At 51.8% G+C, this 25975-nt stretch overlaps 2 protein-coding genes across 4 annotated transcripts in view; both read right to left on the minus strand.

Moving 5' to 3' along the window:
* The window catches only part of CPT1B (carnitine palmitoyltransferase 1B), a 30142-nt gene extending 20119 nt beyond the window's left edge, over positions 1-10023 (minus strand). The window contains exon 1 of one of the 2 annotated variants that reach the window (XM_061637951.1): positions 9919-10023. The gene's annotated coding sequence lies outside the window, so the exon portion shown is untranslated. Of the gene's footprint in view, positions 1-7885; positions 8040-9918 lie in introns of those variants that run through there. The other variant, XM_061637949.1, reaches the window with a different exon arrangement.
* Positions 10024-14578: 4555 nt separating this feature from the next.
* LOC133390077 (kelch repeat and BTB domain-containing protein 13-like) lies at positions 14579-25726 on the minus strand. Of its 2 annotated transcripts, none has more exons than XM_061637954.1 (4): positions 25546-25726; positions 20233-20964; positions 18681-18981; positions 14579-17013 (listed from the first exon to the last, which is right to left on the minus strand). In XM_061637954.1, exons 2-4 carry the CDS (start codon positions 20902-20904, stop codon positions 16619-16621), a joined length of 1368 nt encoding a protein of 455 aa, XP_061493938.1. In that variant the 5' UTR covers positions 20905-20964; positions 25546-25726; the 3' UTR covers positions 14579-16618. The 2 variants fall into 2 exon arrangements, with proteins under 2 accessions (XP_061493938.1, XP_061493937.1); XM_061637953.1 differs by having other exon boundaries at positions 25304-25726.
* Between the last annotated feature and the right edge of the window lie 249 nt (positions 25727-25975).

The following is a 25975-nucleotide window of genomic DNA, read 5'->3' on the forward strand; positions in this document are numbered from 1 at the left end:
CAGGGGAGCGACCCTCCTTACTCAGGCCCCCAACTGCCATGGAATCCCCAGAGCCAGCCTCTGCCTCCCAGCTCCATTTAAAGGAACAGGCCAACGTGACTGGGGAAGATGGGGTGAGCCCTGCAGGTACTTTACCCTACGAGAACCCTGGGCTGGCCATCTGAATTCCTTGAGATGCCAATAAGGAATAGAGACGAGACCAGACTACTGCAAATACTTGCCTTTATTAGAACCTTTGCAAAGGGAGGGCCACCCTTAAGTGACTCTCCAGAATTGCTGACAGTCATCATATTTATAGGCTATAGATGCGTCACATACATAATATCAGAAATGCATAGCTAATCAAGAATACATCATTCTTTAATTTCTCAGCATCTGTCTATTCTGGTCCACTTCCCTGTTCTCCTTCAAAACTTCCTCTATCCTTGACCTTTGGTCCGATAAGCTGGGAATAACATTTTTAATTGTTAAAGAAGCAGATAAGCGGAAAACTCCCATACTTTTCACAAGGGAGGTAAGCATACGTTTCACTTAGCATTGTATGAATTTCTTTCAGTACAACATTTTTAATTTTAACTCATTGCAACATTTTCATAGACACATATGCTGTGCCCCTAATAGTTGAGTGATGGACAGAAAACCAGCAGATGGAGCGTCTCCCTTTAAAGCATCTCCAGGGCTGTGCTGCTGTTAAAAGCAGGGAGTGCGCCTCTGTGCAAAAAAAATGGTAGGAATCCTTTGTTGGCATAGGAAACTGTCTGCTTTCCACTGTCATAACAACACCGGAAGAGCCTGGCTGCTGGATCAGGCCAGTGGGGGCCCATCTAGTCCTCATTCATTGGCAATCACTCGTGGCCAAGTAAGTTTGTCTTCCAGGGTAAGGTCTTTAATGGTGGGTGACTGTGGAGGGCAATTCTGGATCCACACAGCCTCCCACAGTGAGGACATAGGTTTCCAGATGGATCTGCTTGGAAGATGCCTGTGTGTGAATTTGTTTTGTGTGGGGAGATCGGCGCATGAAGATCAACACACAATCTTGACAGAAAAAGGCTTTGATCCAACGGCATGGATACCACGACGATTGGAAGTCCTTTATCTGCTGCAGCCTTCATCCACCTTCACAGCCGTTGTAACATACACATTGTTATCCTCCGCCTGTTCTGCCATTGAGGACTTTCTTGGATCGATCTTTGTCTGGTTCCTCTCCCTTGACCTGACCACCATGGGTGACCCCGCTGGGAGTACATGACTCCCAACGGCATTGCTCACAGGGTTCGTTGGAACACGCAAGCCCACTCACCACTGCAAGGTGATGATCCAGCAAGGGGTCTAGTCCTGCATCTAGTCCCAAATCCAGTTCTCACAGCGGCCAAACAGATGCCCATTATGGGAAGCCCCAAAGCAAGCAAGACCTGCACGCAACAGCAACTCTCCCCCCCTGCGGTTTCCAGCAACTGGTATTCAGAAGCTTGCCACCTCCAACGGTGGAGGCAGACAGCATAGCCATTGTGGCTAGTGGCCATTGATTGCCTTACCTTTCATGAATTTGCCAAATCCTTTTAAACCCATCCATATTGGCAACGGTCCCTACATCTCCCTTTCAATGGGAAATTAGAGAATACTTGACCTCCATGGACATTTTTAGATATATTTTATAATTGTTACATTTTTATTTTTTTTGTATATGATTCATTTTGCTTTCATGTTATGTATATTGTTTAGAGATATATTGTTCAGTTATGTTTACTTAAAATTGTATCAAATGTAGAATTTATATTGATTTTTATGTTGTAGATTGCCCAGAGAGCTTCGGCTATGGGGCGGTATACAAGTGTAATCATCATCATCATCATCATCATCATCATCATCATCATCATCTCACGGGAGCTAATTCCTCACATTAGAATCTAAGAAGAGCTCTGCTGGGCCAGGCCAACAGGGGCCCTCTAGTCCAGCATCCAGTTCTCACAGCGGCCAACCCAGTGCCCCAACGGGAAGCCCACAAGCAGACCTTGAGCGCAAAAGCATTCTCTCCTCCTGTGGTTTCCAGAAACTGGCATTCCGAGGCACATTGCCTCAAACTGTGGTGGCAAAGCAGGGCATGAACTGTCCCAGTTGATATGGCCTGGGGTCATGTTGACAACAATGCCATCAGTTTAAAGCAGCTTTTCCCAACTAGTGGGCCACCAGATGTTGTTGGACCACAACTCCCATCAGCCTTAGCCAGCATTGCCAATGGTCAGGAAAGATGGGAATTGTGGTCCAGCAACATTTGGTGGCCCACTAGTTGGGAAAGCCTGGTTTAAAGTATCCTTCTTTACAATTCGGTTTAAAATTATATTAAAATTCAGCCCTCAGTTGCTCTGTGCCAAGTTCTCTGTTTGCAAAGGGACAAACTTGTCCATTTTGACTAGCACCTCACTCCCTAATGCAGGTGTTGTCCAGATGTTGCTGGATTACAACTCCCATAATCCCTGACCACTGGCCATGCTGGCTCCTGGGAGTTAGTCCAACAACATCAGAAGGGTTGTGGGTTCTCCATCTCTGCCCTAAAACCCAAAGCAATCAGGGTTTCAAAATTTTGTGGCAGCCACTTCTCATCCTAATCTGCTTTGTCTCAGCCAATATGGGCACAGTTTCTTCATGTAATTATTCTTTTTGAAGTTCATTCTGGCCCATCCTGAAGATTTACTGTGGATTACACAAGAGAGAAAGAAAACCTAGCTCCAAACAACCACACACAAAACCTGCTGCAACGCTGAAGTTCAAGGTGCTCAGGTTAGCGTTGATAACAGAACCTTTGGTCCTCCAGATATTGCTGAAGTACAACTCCCATCAAGCCTGATAAGCATGCCTAATGACCAGGGATGATGGGAGTTGTAGTTCAGCAACATCTGGAGGGCCAAAGGTTCTCCACTCCTGGTATAAAGCCTTAAATGACTTTGGCCACAAACATCTGAAAGAGCACCTCCTTCCCTAAAGAAGAGCGCACAGATTAAGATCAGCAGAGGAGACTCTCCTGACAATCTCAGAGGTTCAAAGAGCACCAGGCCTGACTTTAAACAAAGGCAAACTGAAAGGAGAAAAACCGCTGAGAAACAAAAATGAAGGATTCTAGTTATCATGTGTCTGATGAAAGGAAATATGATTATAAAACCAGATTTTTAATAGACAGTGGTTCTACTTCACACCTTGTAACTGATAAAAGCTTGTTTGAACGTTTTAAAAGCCATGCACAGAATGTGTCAACTGCCTCTGAGGACACATTTCATTCTCAAGGAATAGGCAAGGTGCAACTGCTTTGCAAAACGCCAGAAGGCGAAGGACGGCTTGAACTTAAAAACTGCCTACATGTTCCAGATTTTAAAGACAACTTAATAAGTGCTACTAGAATAATGGAACTTGGGGGTGAACTTTTTGAGTGGAGAATTTTGCCACGTTCTAGATGAAGGAGAAATATGTTGCACTGCAAAATTGAAAAATGGACTTTTACATTTAGAATATCTTGAAACTGCATGCAAATATAGCCAAAGAAAGCTGTGATTCTGGATGTTTGCATATTTGGCATAGAAGAATGGGACATGCCAGCTTAGCCAGAGTAAGAGCTCTAGAGAAAGAGAATTTGGCTAGAGACATTAAAGTGGGACAATGCAAATGTACAGAAAGATGTGAGTGCTGTATAAAGACAAAAAATGTGAAACCAAACTTTCCTAAGAAAAGTGAAGGGAAAACCAAAAAGCCTCTAGAATTAATTCACACTGACCTTGTGGGCCAATGAAAGTGCCATCTCAGGGTGGAAATTGATACATGCTGACTTTTATAGATGACTATTCAAGGTATACTGCAATGTATCTGCTAAGAGAGAAAAGTCAAGTACTTCAAAAATTGAAGGACTATGTCAGGATTGTGTCCAACAAATTTGGCAGAAAGCCACAGATCATAAGATGTGACAATGGAGGAGAATTTGTGTCCAGGGCTATGCAAGACTTCCTCCGTGAGGAAGGCATAGAGCACCAGACTACAGCTGTTCACAGTCCAGAACAGAACAGGGTCATGGAACACCTGAACAGGACCCTTGGACAGATGATTCATTCCTTGTGGGAGGATGCACAGTTACCACAAAAGTACTGGGGAGAAGCAGCGATTACTGTCACCTACCTGAAGACCCGACTTCCTGCATCTGCAACCAACAAAACACCATTTGAACTACAGCATGACAGGACACCAAACGCGTCTCACCTTTGTGTATTCAGGTGCAAGGCCTTTGTGCACAACCCGAAACAAAAGAGGTCAAAACTTTACAACACTGCCAGGGAAGTAATATTCACTGGATATTCTTCAATGCTGAAGGGATACAGAGTAATACATCCCCAAACTGGCGAAGCTGGAGTATAGAGCTGTCCACTTTGATGAAGGAAAGTGGGCACACCAACCAGAAGGGGTGCCACACCAAACAGATGACAGCAAAATGGAAGAAGCTGAGTTACTCTTCCAACACAGAAGAACAATGACACACCTGCAGAGGAAGGCAAGGAATCTGAGCCACAAGAGGCAACAGAGCCAGAAGGGGAGCCGAGGCACCCAGACGCTCTGAAAGCACCAACAAAGGTGTACCACCAGACAGACTTGCTTACCTCATGAGAGATGAACTTCCAGAAACAGAGACCCGGAAAGAGACTGAAGTCTTACCAAAGCCAAAGCTGAGAGGTGGAGGCAGGCAGCCAAGGAAGAGCTGGAAGCTCTACACAAGAATAACACTTGGACACTGAGCAAGCTTCCTCAAGGAAGGAAAGCTTTAGGCTGCAAGTGGGTATTCAAAAAGAAGTCAGATGCTGAAGGAAACGCTGAGAGATACAAGGCAAGACTAGTACCCAAAGGATACTCTCAAAAATATGGACAAGACTACCATGAAACATTTGCTCCTGTAGTCAAATACGAAACTATCAGGAGGCTTCTGAGTAATGCTGCTAAGAAGAAAATGCAGGTGCAGCACATGGATATAAAAACAGTGTTCTTGCATAGTAGTTGTTTTGAAAGCTTTTTTAAAGTAACTTTTTGAAGATGTTTTGTTTTAATGTGTTTTAAAGTTTGTTTTTATGATGTTTTAATGTTTTTAGTGTTTTTGTTTGCCGCCCTGGGCTCCTGCTGGGAAGGCGGGCTGGATATAAATCACATAATAATAATAATAATAATAATAATAATAATAATAATAATAATTCTATAAGTAAAGTCGCTTTTCTTATTTTACTAAGTCTCAGTGATCCTAATGCAGGGTAAAAGCCTGCCACTTAGGTAAACGCACACACGGGCACACACACATCTCAGACCGTTGACGATCTCTGCTCATTTATACAAATTTCCATAACAGCACCCTCCCCCTCTCCAGCCACACTCTCTGGCCAGCTCCTGTCACTCAGTCTCTGCTGGCATACAGACTACCCATGTCTGTATCTCCTGCTGGAAAAGGAGCGCAGCCTTGGCTCAGGAAGTTTGTTTCCATCACGTGGAGCTGGCCAGGGTCCAAGTGGGGGAAGTCACGGCCTCTGCCTTGGACGAGGGATCAGGGGCTCCTTAGCAATGGTGCGGAGAGCAGCAGACACCTCCCAGTGAGTCACTCACAGTGTCAAGACAGAAAAAAAGATCTTCCCAAGGACTACTCAGCCACAGAAGGCTCCAGCAGCTATGCGAGAGTGTTTCCCTGGATGTGTGCAAAGTGCATTTCCTTCAGTCATGGATAATCACACATTTTGGGCAGCTCATGCCAGCAGAGGAGGGCAACAGGCACATGGCATGTTCTTCCCCAGTCCCTGCTGGGTGCTGCTGCATTATGCACATGGTGTCTCAGCCTCTCGCTCCTTTTGTTCTGAAAAGCAACAGGCTTATCTAAGGGCGCGTCCAGACTAACACTATTTGGGGGGTGAGATTCAGCCACATACTGGCAAATCCAGGCGTCCTTATGCAACAAATGTGTTCTCATCCCATAACTGGACTTTTTTCAATAAGGAAAGAGACAGGGAAATGCAACAAAAACTGTGTGATCGCTATCTCTTCATGCAATGTTGTCTAACCTTTCTGCAAACAAATCAGAATCGATGCTCAATAAACAGACGACGGTGTCTAATCTCCCCTAAAACTTTGTGCAAACAAATCAGGATGAATGTTCCATAAACAAGTTATCCTGAAGTGGCCTACGACCTACCCAAACAACACTGTTTTGATTAAAGCTCCTAAATCCAAAGAAGAGCTCTGTGTGACTCAAAAGCTTGTATCGTTATTTAAAAAACTATTTGATCACTAAAAGGAGTTCTCCAACTTGTTCTATGAAAGAAGCAACATACCATGACAAACGTGCCCGTGACCCCAAAAGAAGCATCCTCTGGTTCCCACATCTGAACTGGCCTGTATCCCCCGATATACCACCAGCGCAGTTTACAAGCATGCATGCTGTATCTTTACAAATAATGCAAAAAGCTGTTTTGCAATATGAGGTCTGCCCTTAACACAATCCTTACCAATTAACATATGATCCACTAATTAATCAGCTAAAGCATCTGTTGACTGATCTTATTATGTTATGCATGTACTTTACCAGAAACCAAAGCATGTGGCGCTTATCAGTATTTTATTATCATTGCTCGGGTTCAAGATAGCGGAGTGGGAGTGGCCTGGAGGTGTGTCAATCATGGCATTTTGCGGCTCCTTCCCAGCTAGCCACTGTTGCATTTACATCAAAGAGAAAAAGCCGGCAGTGATCGACTCACACCTAGGGGATGAGCATGACCCACGTGGTCTGTGGGAGTCTGTTTCCTACTGGGATGGCTTTGAACCTCAGCACAGACGGCCTGGCCTCCCCCACCACACCACAAATGTCCCCCTGCAGCTCATCTAGGCCAGCATCCTGTTCTCACAGGGGGCAGCCAGTAAAGGGAAGCGCGCAAGCAGGACCAGAGCGCAAGAGCCGCGCTCTTCCCACCTGAGATCCAGAGGCATATTTGCCTCCTGCCTGGGGGTGTCACTGGGCAGCCTAGGAGCATAAGGGGGCACTCCTCGCTCCTGCGGACATCCATCGGCCCCACAGTGTCCAAATTACAGAGGAGGCCCGGCTGGCCCCTTACCTCTCAGGACGGCACCCTATTTCTAGAAGGCTACAGGACTAGCCATGATTTGGCTACCATGCGGTGGGGCGGGGGGCTTGTGGGATTTCAGTCGGGGTCTCCCTTCTCCATACTCCAAATCTGAGCCCTGCTGTGCTAGACTCGAAGCTCCCTTATACTGAGTGAGCTCCTTGGTCCACCTGGCTCAGTATTGTCTGCACTGGCCGGCAGCGCTCTCCCCGGTTTCAGGCAGCGTGCTCACCCCGCCCTTTTCCGGAGGTGTCACGTGACCCTGAGGCTTTCCGCACGCGGAGCAGATGCGGCCCCGGCCCTGTTGAGAAAGAAGAACCGACGCGACGGGGGAGGGGCGACATTGCTGGAAAATCCTCGCGGGGGGGGCTCAGAGGCGCGTGATCCCTCCGGGGGGACTCGGTTTCCCCCGGCGGACGCCCTCTCGGGCTTAGGGCGCCTTTTCCCGGCACTGGGGGATGGGGGTGCTCGCTCAGCTGCGGAGGAAAGGCACTCGGCGCGCGCTCAGAGGCGCCCTTTCTTTTTTTTCGTTGGGCGAGGCTCGCCTCCGAGCGCCGGCAATCGAGTCCCGGGGCTGATCCGGCGGGTCCTGCAGCTGCCCGGCCTTGCGGACCTGCCAACGGCCCGCTCGTAGTTGCGCGGTCCGGCCTCCGCTCCCCAGCCAAGGCCAGGCTTCGGACCCCCCCTCCCCTCCTCTTGGGCAGGCTTGGAGGAAACACCCCCACCCCACCCCGTGCAAGGCGGCTCCCGGGAGGAGGTACCTGCCGGTCCGTTAAGCGGGAGGGGAGACGGGTCGCGGCTCCGTTTCGCCCCTTCCCCAGGGATGGTACGGACGGGACGGCACGGCACGGCACGCCTGCCTGCCTGCCTGCGCGGCTCCCTGCCCGCCTCCTGTAACCGGACACCCGGCCGGGGACTGGCGGCGGCGGTGGCTGCCCTACTTGGGAAGACGGTGCAGGCGGCGCCCCCTCCCCAAGTCGCGCTCAGTTGGGGCCGCGAGGCGGGAGGGACAGGGGGGAGGAAGGAGCCCCCCCGCGTCTCTGCTGCTGCGACAGTGGGGGGTCGTCGCTCCCCCTCCCGTCATAAATTGGGGGACCTTCCCGACAGAGACGCTCCAGCAGCCCTGGTCCCGGCCCTTGCAGGCGATGGGCTCGCCCAAGAGTCCTGTGGCACCCGGAAGACTCGCCACTCCGTCAGGAGGCTTCCTGGGCCAGCGCCCCCTTCTTCAGGGCAGGGGTGCCCTAAAGAGCCGGGCAAATGTGCCCTGAACAGGGGCTGGGGATTTCCCGCGCCCCGGAAAGCCTTTGACCTGCCGCCAGCGTTTGCAGCCTCTGGCGCTGCAACGACCTCTTGGTCTCTCCCTCTTAAGAGACTGTAAGAACCGCCAAGAGCTCCTCCGGTTCTCCCCCCTCCTCCTCTTCAGGGTTTGTACATCTGGCCTGAGGTGGCCACGTGGGCCAGTCACAATGCCTTTCCCAACCTTTGTGTCCCCAGATGTGGTTGGACTACAGCTCCCATCAGCCCAGGCAGCATGGCCAATAGTCAGGAACGATGGGTATTGTAGTCCAGTAACATCTGGGGACACAAAGGTTGGGAAAGGCTCTGAGCCAGAAAAGCAGTTCTTTCGCCCTGTTACATTTGCTAGCCTTGAAGGTGCCACAAGACTCCTTGTGGTTATAAAATAACATGGGAGAGCCCCGCACCATCAGTGACCCCTCTGCCCCCCCCCGCAGCCCCCTTCCCAATGACTCTCAGAGTAAATTAGGAAGTGCTCTGTCCCTCACGGTAGGTGGGAAGGCAGCGGATGGGTTTCATACATGTTTAAAGTTTCTTTCCCATCTCAGGTGGGGAACAGGATTTTAAAAAAATTAAATTGGTAAAATGCCTAAGGGAACAATTACTCTCCCCCCCCCCCGCAACAAGTCCAGCACACAAGTTGGCCTTGGCTCTCTGGTTCCACCCTCCCCACCAGGTGGGAGTTGTAGTCCCAAACATCTGGAGGGCAGCAGGTGAAGGAAGGCTGCCAATGTCCTTGGCTTTGGCAACCAAATGACAAAACACAGGATTTCCAGAGTCGGCTGCATTCAAGCAAAATTGCCTGGCCTGCTGCAGCGTCAGGAAAACTGGCATCCCATCAGACCAAGAGGTCCTGTGAGATGGTGGCCTTAGGGCGGAGGTGGCTAGCCCTTTGGCCCTCCAAAACGCTTTTGCCCTACACGCATATGGCATGTTGACATGGATGCAAAAGCATTTCAGAGGCATGTGGTTGTTGCTTTCCTTTTCTGTGTGCTGCTGGCTGGAGAGTCTGATGCCTCTTTGCACATTCTGCATTTTGAGAGTGTCTGCTGGCACAGTGACTCTGTGCACGCAGGGTGCTGTACCAGGCCAGTTTTTCTGGCTAGTCCTTCTTTGAGTCATGCCCATTTGGGGCTCTCCTAGCAAAAGCCATAATAACTGGGGATGCTTCCCCACCACCACCCTGAGGGTGTGTTAGTCTTCCACTCTGGCCTGTGCTGTCCCTCTGGCTGCAACTGCCTTTCTGCAGCTGACAGAAGAGAGGATGCATCTGTCTTATGCAATGGCACGTCCCACATCCCCAGCTGCAGAAAGCGCAAAGGGAACCCGCTGCAGGGACAGCCCTGAGTCCCTTGAGCATTTGCGGGCCAGCTGTGTGGGGTGGGATAGCCGTCTGGCACCCTTCAACAGGATGCTTGCACCCATTTGGGGCTGTGCCTCCCTCATGCCCCACAGAGCAGCCAGCACCGTCGCAGCAGCTTTCAAGGGCCAACTTTACCTGTGACCTCCCTGCGTGGCTGACCTTTCTTCCCCGGACACTGAGAGGGCTGTTCTCGTAGCAAGGTATGAGTGGCAGCAAGCTGCCTGGGCCAGCCCCTTGCAAGCTCCGAGCCACCGGAAGGGCGTTTGGAGGAGACACCAGCCTCCCTGCGCACCAGGCTGAGGCATTCCCCCAGGAGTCACCAGGCTGCAGGGCCTGGCCTCCCTTTGAAGACGAGACAGGAGGGGGCAGAGCTGCTCCTAAGGAACAGGGGTGTGAAGATCAGGCATTGTTCCACCCCCACCTCGTGGCAGAGGCAGCCAACTGGGCTCAGTTCAGCAAAGACCATGCAAACACCCTCAGAACGAGCTCAGCCTTCCCAAAGACCTTGTGAAATAGCAAATAATAGTACCAGCAAAGTTACATTTTCTTACAACCAGTCCAGGGGGTGACCCAGACAAAGCGGAACTCACGCCGAATGCTCTGCCCTGCAAGGTGGGCATGCCACATCCGCAGGGCTGCCCCGTGGTCATGAACAATTGGGCCACAGCGTTCTGCCAGTTTGAGAGAAGAGAAGAGAAGAAGGACATTAGGGACAGCGCAGGAAGTTCTGGGGTGGACAGTTCTGGGGCCCTCGGTGGCCTGGCGATGAGGATGAATCAGCTGGTGGCCAAATTCAAGGGCTGTTGGTTAAGGGCGGGAGGGGATCTGGGCCAGCCAACAACAGGTGTAGGTCACAGCAAGTACTCCAAGGGTGGCAGCACAACCCATCTCCCCTTGGAGGAAGGAGCGGAAGCACCTCCATCAACCAGAAGATGTCGGGGAGGGTTGGGGGGTCCTGCAGTGGCCCCTTCCCACAAAGAACCACCTTACTCTGCATAGGAGAACTAGGAGTAGAGGCTGAGCAAGGGAAACCTAACTCCCGCCCAGCCCCTCTCCCAAATCAGGGAAATTATAATGGAAGAACCTACAAATATTGGGAGGGGGAGGAGGCAGGCCCCTCTGGGCATGGGGTTGGACTAGATGGCCTTGAGGTACACTGCCAGAGTGCTACGATTCTGTAATGATCTGCCCTCAGCCTGACCCTGCAGATGCTTTGCAGCAAAAAGAAGTTGTGCAGGACACCAGGTGGTTGTGTGGCTGCTCCAAATTCAGGAGCTGCCAGCCTTTTGGGGCCAGGAACACTCTGCGTGCCCTGCCGTGTTGTGCATGCAGGGTGTGTGTGTGTGTGGCACTCGGAGGAGGCAAGGGCACCCTTTCAGGGGACAGCAGCAGCTGTTTCACAAGGCCCAGTGCTATAAATAGAGGCTAGTATTTGGGTGAGAGGGCGCTGGGGGCAGGGAGGAAGCTGCTTGCATGGCAAGAAGGGTTGACCTGACAGGACAGAGGCCCTGGGAGGAAGAGAATGGCCCCCTGGAAGCTGCCCAGACCCTCCCTCCAATATTCCTCCTGCCCCTCAAGCAACAAGACGGCTTTTTGCAAGGAGGGAATGGACAGGCATTTATCCATTGTTGGGCTGTGCCCCCAGAGGGCACTTCTTCTTGCAGTGAACTCGGCCAGGTCAAGGGACCGTCGCAGCAGAAGGATATCGGAAGAGCCCTGCCGACTGGGTCAGATTAACGTGGGGCCATCTCCCTGAGCATCCTGTCTCCAACAGTGGTTAGCCAGGCACTTCTGGGGCAGCCACAAGCAGGCATGAGGGCGACAGCCTTCTTGCGCTGAACCCTTCCTGCCCCCCCCCCAGCATCTGGTCTTTCCTAACCTGCTAGCAGGTCCATTTTGAAAACTGCACATACTGTGGATTGATCCAGAGATCTATGGGCAGCATATGTGGCAGTGTAAAAACATCTTTTATAGGAGCTTTTATAAAAACATCTTTAATAGAAGCGCCAACGAAACAGCAGACAAGAAGGTTGCCAAGCTTCACACATTCATTCACTATATTTGTAGCTGTCTCTTCCTCCAAGGAACTGGAGGCAGCGTATCATGTTCTCTCCCCCCCTCCATTTAATCATCACAACAACCCTGTGAGGTATGTTAGGCTCAATCAGAGATGGGTAACCTGTGGGAGCTGCAGCCCAGGAACATCTGGAGGGCCACAGGTTCCCCACTCCTGGGCTAAGAGACAGTGACTGGCCCAAGGTCACTCAATGAGTTTCATGGCGGAGTTGGGATTTGAACCCTAGTTTTCTAGGTCCTGATTAAATGCTTCAACCACTACACTTCTTTTTATCCCACCCCTGATCTGGCAGGCCCCTCTCCCTCACTCTCCCCCTCCCACTGCCCAGGTGTTTTAAAAATTAAATACCAGCAGCCTCTGCAGACAGTATAAATACCAAGAAGCCAGACACTGCTCCCTCGATCTCTGGGAAGAAGCCCACATCAACAGCTTCTTGAAATACTGGAGGCATTCCAGAGGCAGCTGGACAGCCATCTGTCGGGAATGCTTTGATTTGCATTCCTGCATTGAGCAGGGGGTTGGACTCGATGGCCTCGTAGGCCCCTTCCAATCCTACTATTCTGTGATTCTGTGATTCTAAGATCCCCCTGGATCTCTAGATTCCAGTGAAGTGGATTCTCCCCGCCAAAGCTTGGGCCCTACCAGACCAGCTGCCCTTCCCAGTCTCTGCTTGCTCTGGCACAGAGGTGACAGGGAATTTTGAGTCACTGGACCGGGGGTCCTTGAGGAAATTGAAGACATAAGCTTCACAAGTCTCAGAGTGCAGGACATGGAATAATGGGCTCAAGTTGCAGGAAGCCAGATTTTGACTGGACATCAAGAAAAACGTCCTGTTAGAGCCATACGAAAATGGAACCAATGATCTAGACAGGTAGTGGGCTCTCCGACACTGGAGGCATTCAAGAGGCAGCTGGACAGCCATCTGTCGGGAATGCTTAGATTTTGATTCCTGCATTGAGCAGGGGGTTTGACTGGATGGCCTTCTAGGCCCCTTCCAACTCTACTATTCTATGATTATATGAAATACTGCCTTCAAAGAAGCAGAGCTTGGAAAAGTTACTTTTTTGAACTACAACTCTCATCAGCCCAATCCAGTGGCCATGTTGGCTGGGGCTGATGGGAGCTGTAGTTCAAAAAAGTAACTTTTCCAAGCTCTGCAAAGAAGTGGCATTCCACATAAGTTTGCAAGCACATTCTCATGTGCAGATTTACCTAACACACTCTTTCTCCTCTTGAGAGCCAACATAGTCCTACAGGTAACATTAGACTTCAGCCTGGGACACAATAAAATAAATTCTGACTGTAAGGCACCTTGCCAATGAAAAACCATCTACGTGGGTGAAGCTAACGGATATCAGTAATGTCTCCTGAATAAGTATGTGCCCCCCAAATGGTGAAGTCTGCTTAAGTAACACAGAGTGCAGCCAAACACATACTTTGTAGACAAAATACTGGGTCTAGCTTCAACACATACATCTAGCTGCGGTTGGCTCTATCATTCAGCAGAGACAGATGGTTGCCTCAGGTGGCAGATGCTTGGGTGCGGGGTGGGTAGAGAGGGGCGGGAGAAGCGTTAGAAGACAACCTGCCTGTGTCCTCCTAAGCTAGCCTGATACCCTCAAGGGGACACTCTCCAATCATACAGGTCACAGTGAGGTTCAACTGCCAGGCCAATCAGCTTCTGTATGTGAAATGGGGGCGCCATCTTGTCCTTCACTTCAGGCAGCCACATATCTTGGGCTAGCTCTGACACCAGCCCCTATCCTTCATGGGGCAATAAGAAGGGACCAATCAAATCTGTAACCAAAGAAGTGATGTAAAGGCCATTTGTATTTCTAGTAGAAATGGTGTGTGTGTGTGTGTGTGTCCACATAGTGTCAGCTGTTTATTTTATTGTATTATTTTTTTTAAAAAACAACAACAGGTATATAAATACATATAGATCATGCTATCTGACAAAGAGAGCCAGTGTGGTGTAGTGGTTAAGGTGTTGGACTACGCCCTGGGAGACCACAGTTCAAATCCCCACACACAAGCTCACTGGGTGAGCTTGGGCCAGTCATTGCCTCTCAGCCTCAGAGGGAGGCAATGGGAAACCCCCTCTGAATACCACTGACCATGAAAACCCTCTTCATAGGGTCGCCATAAGTCGGGATTGACTTGAAGGTGGTCCATCATCATCAACAAAATTATTATTATTATTATTACTATTATTATTATTATTATTGGGTTACACCAGTTTAAAATTCAGTATTAAAAACAGTTAAAACAAATTACAGTCACAGGAATAGGGCAGGTCCTGAAAACATACATTTTAGGTGTTAGGGTAAAGGTCAAATATAGTATAAATTATAAATGAAATTTACAGCTGCAGTACTATACCAGACGTATATCAGCAAATCCATATAGTTAACTAGCAGCCTCATACCTGGCATTGCTAGGAAATTCTAAGGAACCACTTCCTAAACATTTAGGAAATTAGTGGTTAAAATCAGTGCAGTTTTGAAAGATCATCTTGATTCAAAATGGCACCCAAGCGTATCCAGACAGACAAATAAACTTACGTCTGGATCTCAGACAACATCCGTCAAAATTTGGTTATGAGAAGAGGTGCCCAAATGCATAGTGAACAGACAAACAACTTTCCAAAATATATAAAATATCATCATTATATATTCATATTGCAATGATTTTTTATTTTAAAAAAACACCCTCAAATTTTCAATACACTTTATTTATTTATTTATTCATTCTTGGGTTTATGAGTCGCCCGTCTGGCTGGTTACGCAGCCACTCTGGGCGACGTACAAAACAGAATAATACATTAGACATTAAGCATACCATAAACATTAAAATATTAAAACATACAGTAAAAGTTTCAACCCATCCCAAAAGCCTGCCTGAAGAGCCAGGCCTTTAAAGTCCGGCGGAAGCTCATCATAGAGGGGGCATGTCGGAGATCATTTGGGAGGGAGTTCCATAGGGTGGGGGCCAATATTGAGAAAGCCCTCTCTCTGGTCCTCACCAGCCTAGCTGATTTAACCGGTGGGATCGAGAGAAGGTCTTGAGAGGCTGATCTTGTCGAGCGGCATCCCTGACGGTGCTGGAGGCGCTCCTTCAGATAAACTGGGCCCAAACCGTATAGGGTTTTAAAGGTCAAAACCAACACTTTGAATTGGGCCCGGTAAACAACTGGTATTACTGGAGTATTACTGGAGTATTACTGGAGTATTACTGGAGTATTACTGGAGTAATATGATCTTGTCGGCGGCTACCCTTGATCATACGAGCCGCTGCATTCTGTACCAGCTGCAATTACCGTTTTCAAGGGTAACCCCACGTAGAGCGCATTACAGTAGTCTAGGTGAGAGGTGACCAGGGCATGTACCACCGGTGGGAGCAAATGGTTGGGAAGGTAGGGGCGCAGCCTCCGTATCAGATGCAGTTGATACAGCGCTGCCCTGCTCACAGCCGAGACTTGAGCCTCCATGGACGGCTGGGAATCAAGAATGACTCCCAGGCTGCGGACCTGGTGCTTTAGGGGCAATCGTACCCCATTGAACACCAGGTCCACATCCCCCAGCCTTCCCTTGTCTCCCACAAACAGTACCTCGGTTTTGTCAGGATTCAGCTTCAGCTTAACAGATGAACACCCTTCTTTAAATCTCTTCGATATTATAGAAGCTTTGTTTAAAATCCAACTGTCCAAACTCATCCAAGACATCATGATTTTCAATAGGGGCACCAGGTCAGAAGCATCCCAAACCCTGAGAGTTCAGGGGTGGGCCCTAGTGATGTCATAGGGCAGGCCCTCAGAGCCTGCTGCATCCCATGAGGAGGCAAAAAGGAACTTCTTCTTCTTCAGACCCCCCCCCAAAGTGATGCAGCCAGTTCCAAAACTAGAGGGTGGGGCGGGGCAGTGCAACAACAGGCCTAAATCTCCCTGTGGGAGATTTGGGGCTGTTGTCATGACCCCCTAGCCTCGGAGCTGGATGCATCTCATCTTCCTCACCCTGCCAATCAAATGCAGCCAGCTCCGAAGCTGGGAACATGTTAATGGGCCTAAATCTCTCAATGAAGAGAGATTTGGGCCCACTGTCATGCCCCCTGGCCAGGCAGAATCTGGAGATTGGGGTGACTCACCTGGACACCTAGGAAGGACCCCCAAAACCCGGAGTCTCTGGGTGAAATGTGGAGGCATGGCCACACTAATTTTAGCAGGGTTCTCAAGGATTTCCAGAATACCCTCTGCTTTATCTTGTTCAAAATTACCCATAATGCTTTAGACAGGGGTAGGTAAACTTCGGCCCCCCAGGTGTTGCTGGATTGCATCTCCCATCATCATCCCCAGCCATTAGGCATGCTGGCTGGGGCTGATGGGAACTGGAGGCCAGCAATGTCTGCAGAGTCCAAAGTTCCCCACTGCTGTTTTAAAGGGTTTTGTTTTTTAAAAATGGTTGTTTCATTGACTTGCTGCTGACACCGATCTCACTGCAAAAGCATCACATGAATCTGTTGAAAGGCAGACAACTTTGCCTTTCTTTCAAACGCACTGTCGGTGGCCTGCCGTCAATTGCAAAAGCGTTCATATTTTCGAAAGGGTGTTTTAAAAAATAACGGAAGCATTTTGGCAGTGAAGGGAAAGAAGCAGACATCACCCCAACTGCCAGTCTGGTATAGCGTTGCTTTGAAATTGCCTCACTTGGCAGAAGAGCCAAGAGAAGCCTCCCCTCAGCTGGTGCAGTCCGAGACATGGCCTCATGGGCCCCCGGCCGCCTCCTGATCTGTTCCTTCTTCCACAGGGCCAGTCCGGGGGAAGTGGAGTAGAAAGACAGCCTCGTAGAAGAGGGGAAAAGGCGGTGGAGGCAGCGGGCGGCAGTCGGGAACTTCCAGCTCCACTTCCAAGATGGCACCCAAGTCAGGGGACGCCATGTAGAGGGTCCCGTCCAAAGCCAGGCCCTGCCCAGCCAAACTGCACTTGGGCAGGGCCCGGGCAGGGCCCCACTTCCGGGTAGTCAGGCCAAAGGAGGTGACCACGTTGTCTTGGGTGTTGCTCCCCACCACGTAGAGGGCCTCTGTGCCACCCAGGAAGTAGAGTCCAGGCAGGTTGGCATCTGCACACGTGAGAGTTGGCAGGAGCTCCTGCCACGTGTCTGTAAGGAGAAGACAAGGGCTCAGGCCTGAGCCTCAAACCTTGACCCCCTCTGCCCTCATGCACCCCGGCCCTTGTGGCTTTCTCACCCCCCCTCATCATCCCTGCCCCCCGCCTTTCTCACACATTCTCTCCCCAGTGCCGGTGTCCACTGGCTGCCCACCGCACACTCAAGTCCTCTGGACCCTGCTCCAGACCTCCTTCTCAATGGGCACAACTTTTGACCGCTTTGTCCTTTGGCAGCCAACAAGGGTGCAATACCTGCACCTTCCCCCGCCTTCTCTGGAAAGGTGATGGTCCAATCAGGGTTGCAGCGGTGACCCTTCATGTGAAATCTGGCTGGTAGAAGACAGAACCTTCTCTGGCCCAGCTAAACCACAGAGCGGCAAAGGCTGCTGTGCCACCCATCTGCACAACTCCTCTTTGTCACCAGCGTGAAAAACAGGCCAGGAGTAGAATAGGTCACATCTGTGGCCCTCCAGATGTGGGACTCCATCTCCCTCAGGCAGCATGGCAAGTGGTCAGGGATGAGAGGCATTATAGGCCAGCAACATCTGGAGGACCACAGATGCTCCCCATCCTAGCTTTAAGAATGCCCTCATGAAAGAAGGCATAAATGAGCTGCAAAACCTCATGCCTGTCCAGATGTTCTCTTAACTCAGGAAAACAAAGAGCATAGAAAAGAATCCAGCAGTGAGGCAAATTGGGTTGACTTGTTGCATCACCTGCAGTCCACCCCCCATGAGTCATGACTAGCCATCATGAACCCTCCTCTGGACCGAGTCCCCTCGGTTGCCGTGTTTCAAAAGTAGCTGGCTACCTCAATATGCCCAGGTTGCTTATAGCCATGGAGTGATGACATCTGAGCACAGTTGCTCTCCCCCGCAAGCTACTAGGTTGCAGAGATTTTTGGGGGGTGGAGGGGTGTAGCGCAAAGGCAGTGCGGGTGCCTTGCATGCATAAGTCTCCAGGCTCCATCCCTGCTCTCCCCTGATACAGCTGGGAAAGACTCCTGCCTGGAAGACCAGAGGAGCAGTACTAGCCAGGTGGATCAAGGGCTTCGGACCTGGTCTAAGGCTCCTTATCTTCCTGGTGCCCATTGGGAGTGGTGGGGTGGAAGGCAAGGGAGCTGACAGGGAGGAGCCACAGGCAGTGACAGGCTCAGCCAACTATTGCCTCCTGCTCCCCCCTGCAACACTGAGAAGGAGGAGGAGGGCCCTGACAGCTGGGGTCACCCCTGGATTGGTTGCAAATAAGATGGCAGGCAGGCAGGCGAGAGCTGGCTGAGGTTGGCAGGGCCTTGCCCCATTCGCCTCTCTGGATCAGCCTCCACTGGTTCCTAATGTGACGTTGGTGCCCTCATCTTGTGGTACTTGTACCATGTTGCAATCAAATCTTGGAAAGGTCCTGGGGAAAGGCCAGTATTCCCCCTTCCCAACTCACCCATGCTCACAAGCTTGCTGTGTAGGCTGCATGCTGCCTTCTGTCTCTAGTTAACTGCGTGGGCCAGTGGTCATCAGCCAGGGCTGCAGCACCATGCACGCCTAAGCTGTGAGGAGTGTGGCCAAATGACTACATCATGCGAGCAGCAGAAGCGGGGAAGGAGGGTGTCCCAGAAGCTGCCCATGCCCAGAAGGAGCCCCAGAGCTCTTGCCCCAACTTCCTCACCAGTGGCCACGTTGTAGCGCAGGAGAAGTTTCTCGCCAGTGTGCTGCACACTGCCGAGGGCATAGATGGAGCCAGCATGGGCCGTACAGAGCGGCAGGTCATGGGACAGTGAGATGGCAAACGAGAAGTCCCCCATGGGCAGTGAGGAGACAAAGGCCCAGCTGTCTGTCCAGGGGTCGTAGCGCTCGACTGCCGCATACAAGCAGGTGCTGCTGTCCGGCGCCAAAAGGGAATCCAGGAACCAGCCACCAACAGCGTAGATGTGATGCCCAACCACAGCAGTGCTGAAGTGACGCCGGCGCTGCGGGAAGAGCAGGCAGTGAGTGACAGCCAGGTGGGAAAGGGAGAGGAGAGAGAGAGTGCGGAGGGGCTTTGACAAAGGCACAGTGTGGCGAAGAGGGGGGCTAAGAGGGGCTTCTGAAACCAGGAGCAGTGGGGTGCAGGGTGAGGCAGAGAGAGACATTTGTGGACAGGCTCGCTTGCTTGAGTGATCCTCTTTGCTCTGCAGGGCCTCTCCAGCCCTCCTCTTTGCTTAGGATGCAATGAGGGCGGGGGAAGGGAAGAGAGAGAGAAAATGGCAAGCAAGGCTGCGGCTGCTGGAGGGCAGGTAGCCTTTGGTCTCTTCCATCTCCCTCATTTCCCAAATCTGAATTCAGGAGAGACAAAAGAAAGGGCTTCTTCACACAGCACAGAGTCACACGATGGAATTCGCTCCCACCAGAGGACGTGGCGGCTGCCTGCTTGGGTGGCTTTAAAAAGAGGGTTAGACCAAGTCACAGAGGAGGAGGCTATTGATGGCTACTAGCCACAGTGGTCATGGTCTACCTCCAGTGCCAGAGGCTGGGAATTCCAAGTGGGGAGAGTCTGCTGCCCTGCTTGTGGGCTCCCCATTGGGGCATCTGGTGGCCACTGTGAGGGCAGGATAGGGTGGACTAGACGGGCCAAGGGCAGGGCTCTTTCCTCCCCAGCTACATCCCGCCCTTCCTCGTGCACCCAAGGTCTTTAATTCAGGACATTCCCGTGACCTCTGCTTGAAGAAGGGGCTTCTGCTTCATACATTCACATGTGCGTGCGTGTGTGGGGGGGTTCAGTCCAAGGACAGCATTTTCTTCTGGGCAACCTGAGCTAGGCAGAGTGATGAATGCAAATCTTACCTGTGTGCAACAGGCGAGTTTCTATAGAGAGTCACCCCATCGTCCCCTCGCTCCAGGCAGCAAAAGGGACGATCAGGGTTCTAGGACACGCTCCAGCCAGCCAAAAAACACTTCAGGAGATGTGAAGCAAGGCCGGAGAGGGGAGTGGCCTGGTGTGTGGGGAGAATCCCAAGGGTCAGGCAGAGAAGCTTGGAGGGCCACAATTGTCCCCTAGGCCTGAGATGCACAAAGACACCATGTGCATTGTGTGCACGGGGAGGAAAGCCAGACACATGTCTTTGTGGCCCACCATGGACACCAGGAAGCTGCAGTGGCTTCCGGAGCTGACCTCTTAGGCTGCAGGGAGGCACGTGCCTAGCCGCCTATGGCAGAGGCCTGGCCTCAGCGTGGGATCTGACCTTGCTGGGGGTGGCGGTGGGTCTCCAGGTGTCCGTCAGCGGATTGTAGCAGAAGGCCGCCATGCGGAAGACGAAGGCGCGAGCCCCCCGCCTCTCTCGGTAGCCCCCCACGATGAAGAGGTAGTTGAGCAGCTGGGCCGTGCTGAAGCTCCACTTCTCTGCCTGGAAAGGCAAGCACGTGGCACAGTGCCAGTCTCCTTCCTCTGGGGGCAGAGGGCGGCAGTACAGGACCCGCAGAGACGCCAGCTGAGCCTCAGGCCGCACAGTGACATTCTCCTTGCGCAGCACACAGAGCTTGGGCCGGCCTCTCAGGCGCAGCTGGGCCAGCTCCTCCTTCAGCTGAGGGGCCAAGTGGCCAGTGACGGACATTGCCAGCTCCAACAGGTGGGCACTCAGGTACCCACACACCACTTCCCGCAGCTCAGGACAGCCAATGGCCTCAGCAAACTGTAGATAAGACAAGCAGTTCTGGGGGGTGAGCAAAGGGCTCAGCGCCATCCAGCACCGATCCAGGAACCTGGGCAGCACCAGATAGCTGGCAGCCTGTACCGCGGGCAAGAGCTCTTCTTCTGCCAGGGTGAAGCGCCTTGAGAAAACCCACTCCAGGATGGCATGGAAGGGCCCTGAGGGAACGTGCTCCAGCTCCAGGCGCCTCTCCACTGCTTCCTGCATGCAGGATCTATAGAGAGCCTGGAAATAGGTGCTCTCGGTTGCCAGCTGGGCCAGGTCCACCTGCAGGGCACAGAGAGAGAGAGAGAGAGAGAGAGAGAGAGAGGAAGAGTTGGTGGGTTGGGTCAGGGGTTATGTCCACAACTGCATCTGTTTCAGAAAGTAAGAAAGTAGTACATGAAAGGTTGTCATACAGAGGAGGGCCAGGATCTCAATCGTCCCAGTGAAGTTGCAGGAAGGCAGATTTCAGCTGAACGTCAGGAAAAACTTGCTAACTGTTAGAGTAGTATGACAATGGAACCAATGACCTAGGGAAGTGGTGGGCTCTCTCATACTGGAGGCATTCAAGAGGCAGCTGGACAGCCACCTGTCGGGAATTTATTATTTATTTATTGCACTTGTATACCACCCCATAGCCGAAGCTCTCTGGGCGGTTTACAGCAATCAAAAACATTAAAACAAATATACAATTTAAAACACATATTTTAAAAACAATTTAAAACACAATTTTAAAATTTAAAACAATATAAAAACAATTTAAAACACATGCTAAAATGCCTGGGAGAAGAGGAAAGTCTTGACCTGGTGGTGAAAAGATAACAGTGTTGGCGCCAGGTGCACCTCGTCATCAAGATAATTCCATAATTTGGGGGCCACAACTGAGAAGGCCCTCTCCCTTGTTGCCACCCTCTGAACTTCCCTTGGAGTAGGGACCCGAAGGAGGGCCTTTGATATTGAACGTAGTGTATGGGTGGGTTCGTATCGGGAGAGGCGTTCCATCAGGTATTGTGGTCCCAAGCCGTGTAAGGCTTTATAGGTCAAACCAGCACCTTGAATCAAGCTCGGAAACATACAGGCAGCCAATGCAAGTGGGTCAGAATTGGTTTTATATGTTCGGACCATCTGGTCCCTGTTACCAATCTGGCCGCTGCATTTTGCACAAGCTGCAGTTTCTGAACCATTTTCAAAGGCAGCCCCACATAGAGTGCATTGCAGTAATCTAATTTAGAGGTTACCAGAGCATGGACAACTGAAGCCAGGTTATCCCTGTCCAGATAGAGACGTAGTTGGGCCACCAACTGAAGTTGGTAGAAGGCACTCCGTGCCACTGAGGCTACCTGAGCCTCAAGTGACAGAGATGGTTCTAGGAGAACCCCCAAGCTACGAACCTGCTCCTTCAGGGGGAGTGCAACCCCATCCAGGGCAGGTTGGACATCCACTATCCGGTCAGAAGAACCACCCACTAGCAGCATCTCAGTCTTGTCTGGACTGAGCCTCAGTTTATTAGCCCTCATCCAGTCCATTGTCGCAAGCAGGCACCGATTCAGCACATTGACAGCCTCACCTGAAGAAGATGAAAAGGAGAAATAGAGCTGCGTGTCACCAGCATACTGATGGCAATGCACTCCAAAGCTCTGGATGACCGCATCCAACGGTTTCATGTAGACGTTGAACAGCATGGGGGACAGAACTGACCCCTGCGGAACCCCATACTGGAGAGTCCAGGGTGCCGAGTAATGTTCCCGAAGCACCACCTTCTGGAGGCGACCTGCCAAGTAGGAGTGGAACCACCTCAATGCAGTACCTCCCACTCCCAACTCAGCTAGTCTCCCCAGAAGGATACCATGGTCGATGGTATCGAAAGCCGCTGAGAGATCAAGGAGAATCAACAAGTCACACTCCCCCATCTCTCTCCCAACAAAGGTCATCATACAGGGTGACCAAGGTTGTTTCCGTGCCAAAACCAGGCCTGAAACCGGACTGAAATGGACCCAGATAATCGGTCTCATCCAAGAGTGTCTGGAGCTGGCCTGCAACCACTCGTTCCAGGACCTTGCCCAGGAATGGAACATTTGCTACCAGCCTATAGTTATTAAGATTTTCTGGGAGGGCCTCTTCAGGAGTGGTCTCACTATTGCCTCTTTCAGGCAGCCAGGGACCACTCCCTCTCACAGAGAGGCATTAATCACTTCCCTGGCCCAGCCGGCTGTTCCATCCCTCCTAGCTTTTATTAGCCAAGAAGGGCAAGGATCTAGCACAGAAGTGGTTGCATGAACCTGTCCAAGCACCTTGTCAACGTCTTCAAGCTGCACCAACTGAAACTCATCCAAGAAGTCGGGACAAGGCTGTGCTCTGGATACCTCGCTTGATTCACCTGCTATAACACTGGAGTCTAAGTCCTGGCGGATGCTAAAGATTTTATCCTGGAAGTGCCTAGCAAATTCATTACAGCGGGCCTCAGATAGTTCTACCTTGTCCCTGGGGCCAGAGTGTAATAGCCCCTGGAGAATTCTGAAGAGCTCCGCTGGGCGGCAGAGTGATGATTTGATAGTGGCAGCAAAATATTGTTTTTTTGCTGCCCTCACTGCCCCTAAATACAGCTTTCCATAGGCACTTACCAGTGTATAATTGCATCCACTAGGAGTTTGCCTCCATCTGCACTCAAGTTGTCTCCTATATTGCTTCATCACTCTCAGCTCTGGGGTATACCATGGAGCCGTACGAGCTCTACACAGGAGAGGGCGCTCAGGAGCAATCATGTCAACCGCCCGGGTCATTTCTGTATTCCACAGTTCAACCAGGGTTTCGACAGGAGCGCCAACCCTATCAGCCGGAAAACTCCCCAGAGCCCTTTGGAAACCATCCAGATCCATTAGTCTCTGGGGGTGGACCAACTTAATAGGTTCCCCACCCTTGCAGAGGGGAAAAGCCACTGTAAGTCTAAACTTCAGCAAGCAGTGATCTGTCCATGATAGAGGGACTGCTGTAAGGCCCCCCCCACATTCAGATCACCAACTCCATGTCCAGATGCAAAAACCAAATCTAGAGTATGCCCTGCTACATGTGTTGGGCCAATGGCATATTGGGACAGTCCCACGGTTGACATGGAGACCATGAAATCCTGAGCCGCCCCGGATAAGGTGGCCTCAGCATGGACGTTGACATCCCCCAGAACCAACAGTCTGGGGGATCTCAACAGTACACCCGAGACCACCTCAGCTCAGCTAGGGAGTCTGTTGGCAAAAGAATCCCCAGTCTGTCCCACTGACCCAACATAAGGTACAAACACTCCAGACCAGTAGTCACATGGACAGGGTGCCTGCAGAGGAAGATGGAGCTCCTATAGACCACAGCAACCCCCCTCCCCGATCCTCAGGTCTACCCTGATGCTGGACCAGGTACCCTGGTGGACATAGCTGGGAGAGACTGACTCCGCCCTGCTCACCCACCCAGGTCTCGGTTATACATGCCAGATCGGCTGCTTCATCCACAATTAAATCGTGAATGAGGGAGATCTGATTATGCACCGATCTGGCATTTAGCAACAGCATCCAGAGGCCTGAGAGCTGGCTGATAGGGCAACCAACAAACCTGCAGGTGTGGGGAGGACCGGAACAAGGCACAGCCATTAACTGCCTGGGCCGTGATCCCCTTACCTGGCAAGTCCTCCTCACAAAGCCATATCTCCCTCTACCCGTCACTACCCTAATTGGGGGGCCCTCAAATCTCCCCACTTGGCTCTGAGTCCTCTCTCCCAGGCACATAACTGAAGACCCAGAAAAAGGCAGACAGAGCAGGAGCCGCCTCAGCCAGCCGGCTTATGTATCCCCTCCAAAGGTGGAATAGATCAGCCACAGCTGGCTGAGTACGTGGGGCCTGGTCCTGCAAGGTGTGACCCCCGCAGAGCAGAAGTCCAACCGGGAAAGGGGGTGGTGGTGGTAGGCCAGCAGCAGCAGCAGCAGCAGCAGCAAGCAGGCAGGCCTTGATTTGCATTTCTGCATTGAGCAGGGGATTGGGCTTGATGGCCTTATAGGCCCCTTCCAACTCTACTATTCTTTCTATGACTCTGAGAGCCTGCGGGGTCAGGCCAACAGGGGCCCATCAAGTCCAGTGGCCAAGCAGAGGCCCCAATGGGAAGCCCTGAAGCAGGATCTGCGCAGAGGAGGAGCAGCGCTCTCTCCGCTTGCACCGGCCCAACAACTGGAATTTGGAGGCATACAGTGGATGGGAGAACAGAGCCACCAGGGCAAGTGGCCATCGCTAGCTGTATCCTCCTCTATGGATTTGCCTAATCCCCCTTTAAAGCCATCTAACTTGGTGGCCACCACTACCTCATGTGTTGGTTAGGGGCCGCAGCCGGTGAGGCCAGGCCTGAAAAACGTTTATTTGCCCCTGTGTTGGTTACCAGCAGGTGGATCCAGACGCTCCGGATCTTACAACTTCAGGGCCAGCCTTGATTCTTTTCAGAGACAGTGCTGCCTACGCTGGCTGCTGATGTGCCGGCGCTATTTGCTTGACAATTTGCTCTCTGAAGGCTCTGGTGCCCTCCCTTCCATCAGACGCCACCCCTGGTGACTAGGCCCCTGCCCTCCCCTCCAGGCAGGCCGCCATCAGTGCCTACCTGGAAGCTGTAGGGGTTTGTGTGGACCGTGAGTAGCTGCGCTTCTCCATCTCTGCCCCTGTAGACCCTCAGTTCAGGGCAGCCCTCCCAGTCCTCAGGCAGTGACCCCTGAGCGCCCTGCCTTTGCCAGGGGCAGGGGAAAAGGCTCCACAAGGCACAGAGGGCACGAGACAGCCAGCTGAGAAGGCGCTTGGCAAGATGGGCCCAGCCCCGCCAGGCAGAAAGAGCAGGGAGCCCCTCACCAAAGTGGGCAGCACGCAGACCTCCACGGGGCATGGCCAGGAAAGGAGCCGGCTCTGGGCATTTGTGGCAGGGAAGCCCTCGCCCCGCAGGAGAACCCTCCACCAGCCTGCAACGAGCACGCCAGCTGGAACATCTGCTTGAGCATGGGGGCTATTTTTAGCCAGTGTTTACAGCACGGGAAGCAAGTTGCTGCCTGGAGCCTAGCAGTCCCTCCCCCTCCCCTGCTCATGGGCCGATTGTGTCAGGACCGCAGACGTCTGACAACTACTGGGAAAGGCAGAGCATGTCACGCCAAAAGGAACTGGCCCTCCAGGAGGGACTTGTAGCGGGATGTGACAAGCCAGCCCAGAGCGATCCTCCAGGTGCCTTGTGGGGAGGCACAACCCACAACAGAAGAACACTGCAGGCAGCCTTGCCCGTTTACTGCCT

Source organism: Rhineura floridana, chromosome 8 (assembly GCF_030035675.1).
Source record: "Rhineura floridana isolate rRhiFlo1 chromosome 8, rRhiFlo1.hap2, whole genome shotgun sequence".
Taxonomy (NCBI): Eukaryota; Metazoa; Chordata; class Lepidosauria; order Squamata; family Rhineuridae; genus Rhineura; species Rhineura floridana.